Source organism: Marmota marmota, unplaced genomic scaffold, assembly GCF_001458135.2.
Source record: "Marmota marmota marmota unplaced genomic scaffold, marMar, whole genome shotgun sequence".
NCBI classification, from domain to species: Eukaryota; Metazoa; Chordata; class Mammalia; order Rodentia; family Sciuridae; genus Marmota; species Marmota marmota.
In genome coordinates, this window is record NW_025999977.1 from 53189870 (window position 1) to 53202290 (window position 12421).

The window sequence follows — 12421 nt, forward strand, 5'->3', positions numbered from 1 at the left end:
ATGCTCTGGGTGTAACAACAGTATCTAGTAGGTATGTTGTGAGGATTAAAATGTTTATGTAAAGTAGGGCTTTGCTCAGTACCTGGTTTCTGTTATTAATCATAAGTGCTATATTAACCCATTTAATTTAATTGCAATTTCTGATACATATACTGTAAAGCACAAGATACATAATTGATGGTCATATTGAATGCTAGGTGTTATTATGGTCTCTTAATGTGAATTCATAGTAACATCTTAAATGAAAAAGTTTTTTAAAATAAAAGTGCAGCAATTAAATTAAAATCATAGTGCTATGAAGATGGTGATTAGTAATTTGGAAATAATAAATTTGTAATCTAAGTCATCCTTAGAAAAGTCACTGGTACGTTCTGAATTGCTGAGTTCCTGTGCTGGGTTTCCTAGGTGTGCCAGACATAACTGATTTTGTTGCTCCCTCTTGCCAGGCTGTCTTCAGATGTCACACAGCAGTCTTCATTTGCTGCCTACTGGTTGCTCCTTTTTAGCACCTTCTTTTCATCAGTATTTTAATATTAGTGTTTCCTAAAATGTGGTTCTTGGTTCTTTCCTATTGGTCTGTAATCACTCCTTTGGCCATTTTGTTTGTGTTCTGCATGCTGGGGGCAGAGCTCAGGCCTTGAGCTTACTAGGAAATGCTCTCCCACTAAGCTACACCCCCAGACCACACTTTTCATGACTTTTTCCATTTTGTAGCTTTAAATACTACCCATATTCTGACAAACTCACAAATTTATGGAATTTTCTGCTAAAGGTTAATTTGTATTGAGTTTAACAATTTGAAAGCTGTGTCTGGCCCATCTACAATACACAGTTTGATAGTAAAGACTTGGGTGATAAGATTTTTTTTTTCTTTTTTCTTCTAGAGCCTTTTTTTTTAGGAGCTGAGATTTTTTATTCCAGATACTGGTTTTCTAGCAGTCAGTCTGATGGTGGTCACTCATCTCATTTAGGTCCTTTTAACCCTTGCTGCTGTCTAACTGGAAATCCAGTAGATCCATGTGACTTTTAATTCTTGGCATTTTTTATTCTGATCCTTGAATGTTTTCTGATGGATGGTTTTGTTTTGTTTTAGTAGGGCCATGACTTCTAAATATTCTCATCACTTCAGTACAGTTGGAAGTTTGGATAGGGCAAATAATATTAATTTTTTTTGCTTTGAAAATTTGTAGGCTTTTCCTGAGGTATTTTTATTCTTTTAAGGTTTTCTTTATCTCACATTTTTAGCATCACATTTTAAGCAATTACATTTGAAATCCTATACACAGAAACCACTTATTGCCTAGGGTTTATGTGATACTGCATAGCAAAGGAAGGGCACTGGCTACAGGCTTCCAAGCAAGGCCTGCTGAACCCAATCTGCCCAGGGTGGATCTCACTGTTAGCTGTATATATTGAAAACCGTGCTGTGGGACTGCAAATTGGTGCAGCCAATATGGAAAGCAATATAGAGATTTCTTGGAAAATTGGGAATGGAACCACCATTTGACCCAGCTATCCCTCTCCTCGTTCTATACCCAAAGGATTTAAAAACAGAATACTACAGGGACACAGCCACATCAGTGTTTGTTTATAGCAGCACAACTCACAATAGCTAAACTGTGGAACCAACCTAGATGCCCTTCAATAGATGAATGGATTAATAAAAATGTGGCATGTATACACAATGGAATATAACTCAGCAATAAAAGAGAATAAAATCATGGCATTTGCAGGTAAATGGATGGAGTTAGAGAAGATAATGCTAATTGAAGTTAGCCAATCCCAAAAAACCAAATGCAGAATGTTTTCTTTGATGTAAGGAGGCTGATTCATAGTGGGATAGGGAGAGGGAGCATGGGAGGAAAAGACAAACTCTAGATAGGGCAGAGGGGTTGGAGGGGAATGGAGTGGGCATGGGGTTAAATAATATATCACAGGAATTTTGGCACATTAATTGAACATAAATTTTCTCTAATTTTTTTCTACATTCAAATAAATTAAGTTCAGATACTACTTTCCATCTTTAAATAAAATATTTTAATTAAAAAAATGAAAACCATGAAGAGTTTGCTTCTTTAAAAGTAAACTCTAAGTAGAATAAGTGTCAATTGTAAAAATTAATAAACAAAATGTCTCAAGTAAAAATTAAATTTATAGTTTGGTTTGGTGGTACACGTCTGTAATCCCAGCAGCTCAGAAGGCTGAGGCAGGAGGATTGTGGGTTCAAAGCCAGCCTCAGCAAAGGCTAGGCGCTAAGCAACTCAATGAGACCCTGTCTCTAAGTAAAATACAAAATAGGGCTGGGGATGTGTCTCAGTGGTCGAGTGCCTCTGAATTCAATCCCTGGTAGCTGCCCACACTCAAATTTATAATTGTATGTGCCATTGCCTGTATTATTATCCTAATACCTAAAGTGAATACTACATACATAATACACAATTGAAATAGTGTTTGATCTTTAAAAAATGGTTTAGAAAACAAAATGAGCAGTTAACTCTAATATTCCAGCTGATGAAACAAGTTCTCTGACTCTACATCGGTGGGGATATTATGGGAAAATAATAACTATTTTCAAATTTTTCTTGGTTAGATAATCTTCATATAATCCCATCTCTTTGAGATGTGGGGGAAAGAAGAATTCAGTCTCTTATTAATGTCAAGCTGAAGTGTTGTTTCAAAGAAAGTTTTCCTTTGTCTTCATTATATGCAAGAGAAGATTTTATTTATAATAGAGTTACTTACTTTTATTATTTTAATATTAATTATTCATAGTTCATTTCTAGAAAGTCTTCGAGGAATATTTATACTTGCAATAAAAAATTTTTGCCTTGTTAATTTAAGTTTTTCTTCCTGTGGAGATTTATAGAGGGTGTACCTTTCTTTGATTTGAAATTGTAATACAGAATATAAATTTGGATACATTTATAATATAAATAACTGAAATTTTACATTTAAACTTACTAAAATAGTATAATTATACCAGTAAAGATATGTTGAGTTGGGTGTGGTGATGTACACCTGTAGTCTCAGTGACTCAGGAGGCTGAAACAGGAGGATCACAAGTTCAAGGCCAGCAATCTGCAATTTAGCTAGGCCCTAAGTAACTCAATAAGACCCTGTCTTCAAATTTGAAAAATTGCTGAGAATGTAGCCTAGTGGTAAAGCACCTCTGGGTTCAGTCCCCAGTAGACACCTCCCCCCCAACTTCTACCCTCACACCACACACATACCAGGTTGATATTTTGGCACTTAAAAATAGCCCAGTGTGCTCAATGCTGGAATTCTCCAACAGTCTTGTCCTGGGGAGAAGGGAATTGTCTAGCACCAGGAGGAAGAGTGGGTCTCAAAGTGTGAATTTAATAATCCTGATTTGACTGGAAATTGGATATTTATTTTAAGTGTATTTTTTTTTCATTTCAGGAAAATCAAGATTATTCTGTGTGTCTGCATAAAATATCAATAGGATATAAATGATTTTATTATGATTAAAAATGATAATAGTTTTAACACTTTTTTCTTTGTTATTACATAATATTTTCATAAAGTATTGGCATTTTTTAGTGAATGAAAATTAAAAATATGAAATGTAATGTAGTAATAAACATAGTATGTGGAACTCTTCTAGAATTAGTAAATTAAAATCTCAAATTACCTTTCTGAATTTTACAGGTGGCAGTCCCCACATTTCTTCCTATCCTGGTCCCCCAAAGTTTTGTTTTCTTTGCTGTTTTGTCTCCTGCAATCCTCCAGCTTCCTCCTTTACCTGACTAAGCTCCCATTATTCCTTTGAAAATTGAGCTTAGGGGTGTGAGTTGAATAGAGTAGACCTCTAAGATTTAGGTCTCATTCTACTGCTGCCTGTTTCCTGGGGGTGTGACCTTGGGCATATTAGTCACTTAATTTTTCTGAGCCTTAGTTTCTTTTATCTCTAAAAACGAGTATTTTTTCCTCCTGCCCATTTCAGAGTTATTTGGGGATAAGATAACGTATGCAGTAGTGTTTTAGAAATACCATTACCTCCTTAAGCACATCCACTGGGTAACTTGGGCCTTTTACTCTTTCACCTTTTTCATGCTCACCAAGTTACACGTATTTTGATGATTTAATGCATGCTCAATGTAAAATGTCTAGAAAAACAAAGAAAATAGAAATTCAGATAGCATATCATCCTTTTCTCTTGTTTTTAGCAGAAATTAATTTTGAGACTAAGCTCCCCAAAGTAAAGATACTATCTTACTATTTTTGGATTTTCTGTTCTTAGTGTATAGTAGGCCTCAAATTAATGTTTTTTAAATGAGTGAAAACTTGATGTAATTGTTCTTCTTTTTCTTTCAATTACAATCCCTTCAAACCCCCTACCCATCGCAGTAATTGGGCATCAAGCCCAAGGCCTTGTTCATGATGGCAAGTGCCCTACCACTGTGCTACTCCCCAACCCCTTAATCTTGGATATTCTCTGGCAGAGGCTAGAAAAACAGCTAACGGTTGGATATGGAGCTTTTGGGCAGTATATCTAAGTGGGTTGCCATTTATTTGTTGAGGACAATAAAATTCAAAGATTTTTTTTTCAATGCTTGGAAATTATAAAAACTGTCCTTTTACTCTTTTTATTTATTTTTTTAACAGGATGGCTTAAATTCCTTGGTCCTTGATTTGGATTTTCCTGCTTTGAGGAAAAATAAGAATATAGATAATTTCTTAAATAGATGTAAGTGTTTATTACATATCTGTATTTTTGATGGGATTTGTGTTTGATTAATATTTTAGCCCATAAATTTATTAACTTAGTTAACCCGGGAACTCATTAACTTATTTTTTTTTCTTAGTTTACCATTTATTCTATTTAAAAATAAGTACTCTTTGTTTTCAGAGCAAAACTGTAGATCTAAATTGCAGTATGTAATAAGTTCAAAATTTTGTATGTGTTAAGACTCTATTGTAGGACATGTTCCAAGAGAAGTTTTAAGATAAATTTCCAACTCTAAGAAGATTTTGATTTAAATTACACAGAAGGCTTAATAAGCTTTTTGTTTCTATAAATTTGGATATTTTGGTCTAATTAAGGAAAAATAATATAATGACATTTATTACCATATATGTAATAACCCTTGATATTTGCCAATATTGATGTTGTGGTGAAGAAGTAAGTGAACTTGAATTCTTAGAATAAGAAATTCTCAATGATTGATACATACTTGATATCACTATAGTAAACTCTTTAATTTGGAATTGTTAGACACTGGGGTATTTCCCTAATTAAATAATCTGGTCTCTAGTTACTGTTTTTGTAGTATGATCACTACATTTTAATGAAATAGGCTATCATAATTCAACAGAAAGATTTGAAAATTAGAAATTAATTTTGGCATTAAAAATATTTGTTTAATGAATTGAGACGCATTTAAATATATGGAAAATTCTACAAAGAAATTTTAATAACCGAAAATAAATCATCTTTATAGGTCAAAGTGGTATCTATTGGAATGTTGACAGTAAATATTATATTTACATTCAATGAGGAACTAGAATATTCCTATTTTCATCACTAGAGTGTCTAAGATTAGCCTTGCTAAGTAATCATGAGGCAATTTTCTGCCAGGATTTATAATGTGCACCAGGAGTGGTGGGGTTATCACTGTGTCAGCTGAATCAAACTTGCCAGTCAACAGAGTTAGAAACAGAATAGCTTTTAACTATTGCTTTTTGGCATTTGATAGTGCTCATATGTATGTTTACAAACCATAGAGAGTTTTGGTTCTTTGATATACAGATGGATAATGTACATCTTAAGTTTTTTTTTTTTTAAAACAGAAGTTTGTAAACACCAAACAAGTTTAGCCAAAAACTAAGTCCAGTTTCTTGAAATAAAAATTTGTTTACAAATATGGTGATTATTTTAAAATACTGCTAATGAATATGATGATTGATATTATAAATATGGTGATTCTTTTTATTGTAGATGAGAAAATTGTGAAAAAAATCAGAGGTCTACAGATGAAAGCAGAAGATTATGATGTTGTAAAAGTTATTGGAAGAGGAGCATTTGGGGAAGTCCAGTTGGTAAGAAAGTATTTGTTTTGTTCTCATTACTTTTTTTGACATATGGGTTTGTGAAACATTATCAGTAGTAGTTGAATAGTTCTAATTTCTATGTCCCAGCATGATGGGAGTAAATTTTATGACTTGGGTCAAGTCACTCTGTATCTCTGAGAACCTCAGTGTTCTCATCTGTAACAGGAGTCAGTTGTTTTATTAATACTGGCTCTCTTCTAGCTCTGAAAAACTGTGATTTGGAATAAAGTCAGCATGGCTTCACATATGAACTGCCTAACAGTTAATATTCCACCAGATCAACTGTGTTTTTATTAAGAATCTTGAAATTAACAACATTTCTGTTTAATGAATTGAGATTTATTTAAATATACAAGAAATCCAACAAAGAAATTTGAATAACTCAAAGTAAATCTAAAATGTATCTTTATAGACCAAAGTGGTACCAACTAAAAGTATTATAAATGTTGAAAATAAATATAGCATTGTGGTATTAAATGAGGAACTATAATAATATTCCTATTTCTATCATGTAAGCATCTGAGACTAATTTTTGTCCTTATAGTTAAGTTAGAGTCAAATTCTGTTCCTTGAATACAAGTGTTTTACTCCTGTTGATGGAACACTGAGAAGAGAATGATTGTAAATCAGCATGGGTTTCTAGAAAAACAGGTTATGATAGACTAACCTTTTTCTTTTTTCCTCTGTTTCATTGCTAGGCTCATTGGACTTATAGTTTAGGGTACTTCCATAAATATGAAGAAGTCTGACCTAACTTGATGGTGTTGCAGAGAAGTGTCAACTGAATGCCTGAGAAGGCAGCATTATAACTCATTTAATAGTTATATTTTTAGGAGGCTGATGAAAGCATGGATGGATGGTACTTTGGATAGAGATTCTTAAGGGGTTTCAGGGTGTTAATGATTTTGGGGGGCTATGATTGCATATTGAATGATTTTACAAAACCGAAGTGCATTGTGAATGATTTTAGATGATGAGCCCAAATCCAGAAGAAATGAAATTTAACCAGAATAAATGTACTTGGATCTGAAGAACATTAGGAATTCATTATTTAACAATATTGAATTAGTTATAGAATAATTTTTCCTGAATATAAGCTATGCAAGAGTCACTAGTGATGAGGTTGCCCCAGATAGTTTTTAAAAAAATTTGGGCTGCTTTAATATAATATCTAAGAGATTTTCTTTGACATGATTATATTATTTCCAGAAAAGTTAATTAATTTTAGCTTCTTTGTTTTTGTTTTTTCTTGCTTACTAAAAACTATTTTTGTGTGTCCAGGAATTAAACCCCAGGGGCACTTAACAACCCTGAGCCACATCTCCAGCCTTTTTTTCTATTTTATTTAGAAACAGGGTCTTGCTGGGTTGCTTAGAGTCTCACTAGGTTGCTGAGGCTGGCTTTGAACTCGATATCCTCTTGTATCAGCCTCCTGAGCTGCTGGGATTACAGGCATGTGCCACTGCACCTTGCTTTTAAAAACGTTTTAAAGAGAAGTTTTAGGTTCACAACAGTACTGTTTGGGTTTCGTAATTTCCATTTCACATTGTACATTGCTAGTGAATATAACTAATTTTTGAGTGTTGACTTTGTGTTGTTATTTTGCTTAATTTAGTCTAACAGGTCTTTTTGGTGAAATCTTCTAGATTTTTCTATGCATAAGGGCATACAAAGACATTTAGATAGAGATTTTCATTCATGTATTTCTTCCTTCCTTCCTTTCTTTTTTTTCTGATTGCTTTGACTATAACTTTGTTGAATAAAAGTGGCTCAAGTAGACTTCTTTGCCTTGTCTCTGGATTTAGAGGAAAAGCTTTAGATTTCATTCATGTGTGTGATGTTTGCTGTTGATATTTCACACATGAAATTTATTATGTTAAGATAGTTTTTTACTATTCTGGTTTGTTGAGTGTTCTTTTTAATAATGAAAGGATGATGAATATTGTTAAATGCTTTTTTATGTTTATTTTTTTAGTTGTAGATGAACATAATACCTTTATTTTATTTATTTATATGTGGTGCTGAGGATTGAACCAGGGTCTCGCATGTGCTAGGCGAGCACTCTATTGCTGAGCCACAACCCCAGCCCCAGTTAAATGCTTTTTCTGCCTCAGGATAATGTGTTTCTTCCCTGTGTTCTATTAATATTGTATGTTAACATCAATTGCTTTTCACTTGTTTAGCTATCTTTGCATTCCAGGAATAAATCCCACTTGGGACTGGTATATCTTTTAATATACTACTGAGTTACATTAGCTAATAATCTGTTGAGAGTTTTGGGTCAGTTTCCATAAGGAGTATTGGTTTGGAATTTTCTTTTCATCTAGTGTCTTTATATTTAATATCGGAGTAAGATGAGTTAGAAGATGTTCCTTTTCAGTTTTTTTTTTGGAAAAGTTTGAGAACAGAGAACACTCAGAAATGAAAGTGGAGACATTACTGCTGATTCTAAGAGCAACAAATTGGGTTACCTAAATAAAATAGACAAGTTCCTAGACACACAAAACCCTCCAAGAGTAAATCACAAAAGAATAGAAAATTGAGATAGATCTTTATAAATTAGGGGGATTGAGTCAGTAATTTTCCCAACAAAGAAGAGCCCTGGATCTAATGACTTAATTGGAGACTTCTACCAAACTGTCTATCTATTTGTGTCTTTGGATCTAAAGAGAGTCTCTTATAGACAGAATATAGGTAGATCAAACATATGTGTTTATATGGTCAGAGCAGAGATTTCTTGTTTGGAGGACAGGGTTCTTTTTTGCCTACCCTGGCTCCCCTATACTTGGTATAGATTCTTCTGGAAACCTAGCTACCAAGGGGCTGGGGACTACAGATAGGTACCTGCTACTGTGCCGAGAGCTGAAATTTATCCAAACTAATCATCACTTATAGTTCAAGCCTTCCCCTTCATGATACAAGCCAGATTCTTTGTTTTTGTATCAGTAAAGTATTCTTTCTCATCTCAGCTTCTTTCAAGAATATTTATACTTTGCATTTTATAGTTTGAAAATGATTTGCCTAAATATAGTGTTGTTGTTGTTGCTGCTGTTCATGTATCCTGCTTGGATATTTGAGCTTTCTGTATCTGTGATTTTGTGTGCCAATCACAGATAATTACTTTGGAAAATTTCCAGTCATTATTGTTTCAAATATTTCTTCTGTTGTTTTTCCTCTTTATCTTCTTATATTACCATTATGCATATATTATATCTTTTGCAGTTGTCCTATAAATGCCTGTGTTCTGATTTTTTTTTTTCATTTTTAGTCTTCTCTGTTTCCTTTCAGTTTTAGAGGTATATATTGAGGTATCCTAAAACTCAAGCAGTTACTCATCTATATCAAAATCTTCTAATAAACCCATCAAAGGCATTCTTTATTTATTTTTCATACTTAATTTTTTTCCTGTCTTGCATTTTAATTAATTAATTAATTTTAATTAGGTATCTATGATAGCAGAGTGCATCAAAATTGTACACAATTGCAGCACAACTTTTCATTTCTGTGGTTCTACACAATATAGTGTTGCACCATATGAGCAGTCATACATTTACCTAGGGTAATGATGTCCATGTCATTCCACCATCTTTCCTGCCCCCATGCCCCATCAAAGTTCTTCCATTTTTCCCATATCCCCTCGCTACCCCCCCCCATCCATTACGGATCAGCATCCACTTATCAGAGAGAACATTCGGCCTTTGGTTTTGTGAATTGGCTTACTTCACTTAGCTTGATATTCTCCAGCTCCATCCATTTACCTGAAAATGCCATAATTTTATTCTCTTTTAATGCTGAGTAATATCCATTGTGTTTATATACCACAGTTTCTTTATCCATTCATCTACTGAAGGGTATCTAGGTTACTTCCACAGTTTACCTATTGTGAATTGAGCTGCTATAAAACATTGAACGTGGCTGCATTACTATAGGATGCTGATTTTTTAAGTCCTTTGGGGTATAGACCAAAGGGAGTGGGATAGCTGGGTCCAATGGGTGGTTCAATTCCAAGTTTTCTGAGGAATCTCCATACTGTTTTCCAGATTGGTTGCACCAATTTGCAGTCCCACCAGCAAAGTATGAGTGTGACTTTTCCCTCACATCCTCGCCAACATTTATTGTTTTGTATTCTTGATAACTGCCATTCTGACTGGTGTGAGATGAAATCTTAGAGTGGTTTTGATTTTCATTTCTCTGATTACTACAGATATTGAACATTTTTTCATATATTTATTGATTGAATGTATATCTTCTGAGAAGTGTCTTTTCAGTTCCTTAGCCCATTTATTGATTGGATTTTTAAAAAAGTGTTCTATGACATGTATGTGGCAAAAATTTCCTCCCAAAATGTGGGCTCTCTCTTCACCTCACTGATTATTGTCTTTTGCTAAGAAGAAGCTTTGTAGTTTCAGTCCATCCCATTTATTAATTCTTGATTTTATTTCTTGTGCTTTAGGAGTCTTGTTAAGGAAGTCAGGGCCTAATCTGACACGATGCAGATTTGGGCCTACTTTTTTCTCTGTTAGGCCCAGGGTCTCTGGTCTAATTTCTAGGTCCTTGATTCACTTTGAGTTGAGTTTTGTACATTGTGAGATACAGGGGTCTATTTTAACTTTGCTGCATATGGATTTCCAGTTCTCCCTGCATCATTTTTTGAAGAGGCTGTCTTTTCTTCGATGTATGTTTTTGGCACCTTTTATTCATGTGGTTTTATCTCTGTGTCTTCTATTCTGTACCATTGGTCTACATGTCTATTTTGGCCTTTATTTATTTAAAAATATTTTTGATCTCTAGGATGTCATTTTAGTTTCTTAGAATTTGTCTCTCTGCTTGCATTAGCCCTCTATTCTTGAATGATGCCTACTTTATCCTTTAGAACCCGTACCATATTAATCAGTTCTTTTAAATTCATATAATAATTCCATCATTTCTGCCATGTCTGGTTCTGATGCTTGCTATCTCTTCAAACTATGTTTTTGCCTTTTGATATGCCTTGAAGTTTTTTCTTGATAGCTGGACATGATACACAGGGTAAAAGGAACTGTTGTAAATAGACCCTTAGATAAGTTGTATACAGTGTGGAGGGAGGGGAAGCATCTCTAGTCCTGTGATCACATCCAGTCTGTTATAGTGAACCTGTCTCTGGACTAATAAATTTTTCTCATCACCCTACCCCCTTTTTAGGTGGGAGAGAATGAGTAGAGTGGGTAGGGTCATGTATTTCTTTTTCCCAAGGCTCTGGTTAAATACTTTTTCCTGAGAGCAGACCTTGTTAAAAGAGCAGAGGGTTCTGGCATATTTCCTTCTTCGCTTTTTCTGCTAGAAGCATAAGGAGATTTTTCTCCAATATTTAGTATGAGAACCCAGTTGACTCCCTGAGGTAAAACTCACAAAACTATATGGGCTCCCTATAACTGGGTCCTCTCTAGTTTTTAATTCTCAGAATTGACAACATTTAGCTTCTGGCAATTTGTCAGTTACAGTTCAGATTTCCTCCTCCTCCTCAGGTTATTTCAGCAGAATCTCTGATTCTGTTAGTCATGACTCCTCTTCAGTCTTGGGAGCAGTGCCATATCACTCTTTCAGATGCAAAAAGAGATGCTGATTTTCAATCTGTTGAACTTTTTAATTGTTATGATGGAGTGGTGGTGACTTCCAATCTACGTGTGTAACCAGAGGCTTTTTTAAAAAATTATATTTTATTGCTTCTTTTTAAAGTTATACATGACAGTTGAGTATTTTGATGTATTTATACAATCATGAAATATATCTTATTCTAATTATGATCCCAGTCTTGTAGATGTACATTGCCTCAGTCTGGCTGGGCACAAAATCACGAGCCACTCACAGCCTTGTAGATTCAAACAGCAATTCTTTATTCCCGAACTCACACCGGCACTCTACAAACACGTTCTGGGGGAATTCACGTTCTGGGCCCCAATCTCGTTCTGGGCAAAATCCCAAATACTCTCTGAATCCCACGAGAACTCAAGGAGCGGGCGGGCGCACCTGAGGCAGCAGGATACGCCCTATTCCCAGCAGGGTACACCTTAAATCTGGAACCGCCCTAAACCCGGATTGTCCTAAACCGGGAACGCCCTAAACCCGGATCCGCCCTGATCCTTGAGCAAGGTCACCTTACATGCAATGACACTGCAAATGACCTGGGTCATGCCATGCGTCATTCTTGGGCCTCAGCATCTCCCCCCTTCTGATTAATTAAACAACAAGCAATGTGGCTTAAGGACCGTGCCTGGTAGGTTGTCCAATTCAACATATGGTTCTTACCCGTCATCGGAAAACTGACCTTTAGGCGTCAGCCTCCTGTCTTAGGTTGATACCACTGCAATTG

At 34.8% G+C, this 12421-nt stretch overlaps 1 protein-coding gene across 7 annotated transcripts in view; it reads left to right on the plus strand.

The window, feature by feature from the left end:
• Positions 1-12421, plus strand: part of Rock2 (Rho associated coiled-coil containing protein kinase 2) — a 140485-nt gene that overhangs the window by 47766 nt on the left and 80298 nt on the right. For 6 of the 7 annotated variants that reach the window (XM_048804802.1, XM_015479974.2, XM_048804803.1 and 3 more), the window contains exons 2-3: positions 4627-4708; positions 5960-6060. In XM_048804802.1, coding sequence (XP_048660759.1) covers positions 5995-6060 — 66 coding nt within the window. In that variant the 5' untranslated portion in view covers positions 4627-4708; positions 5960-5994. The remainder of the gene's footprint in view (positions 1-4626; positions 4709-5959; positions 6061-12421) is intronic. The other variant, XM_048804798.1, reaches the window with a different exon arrangement.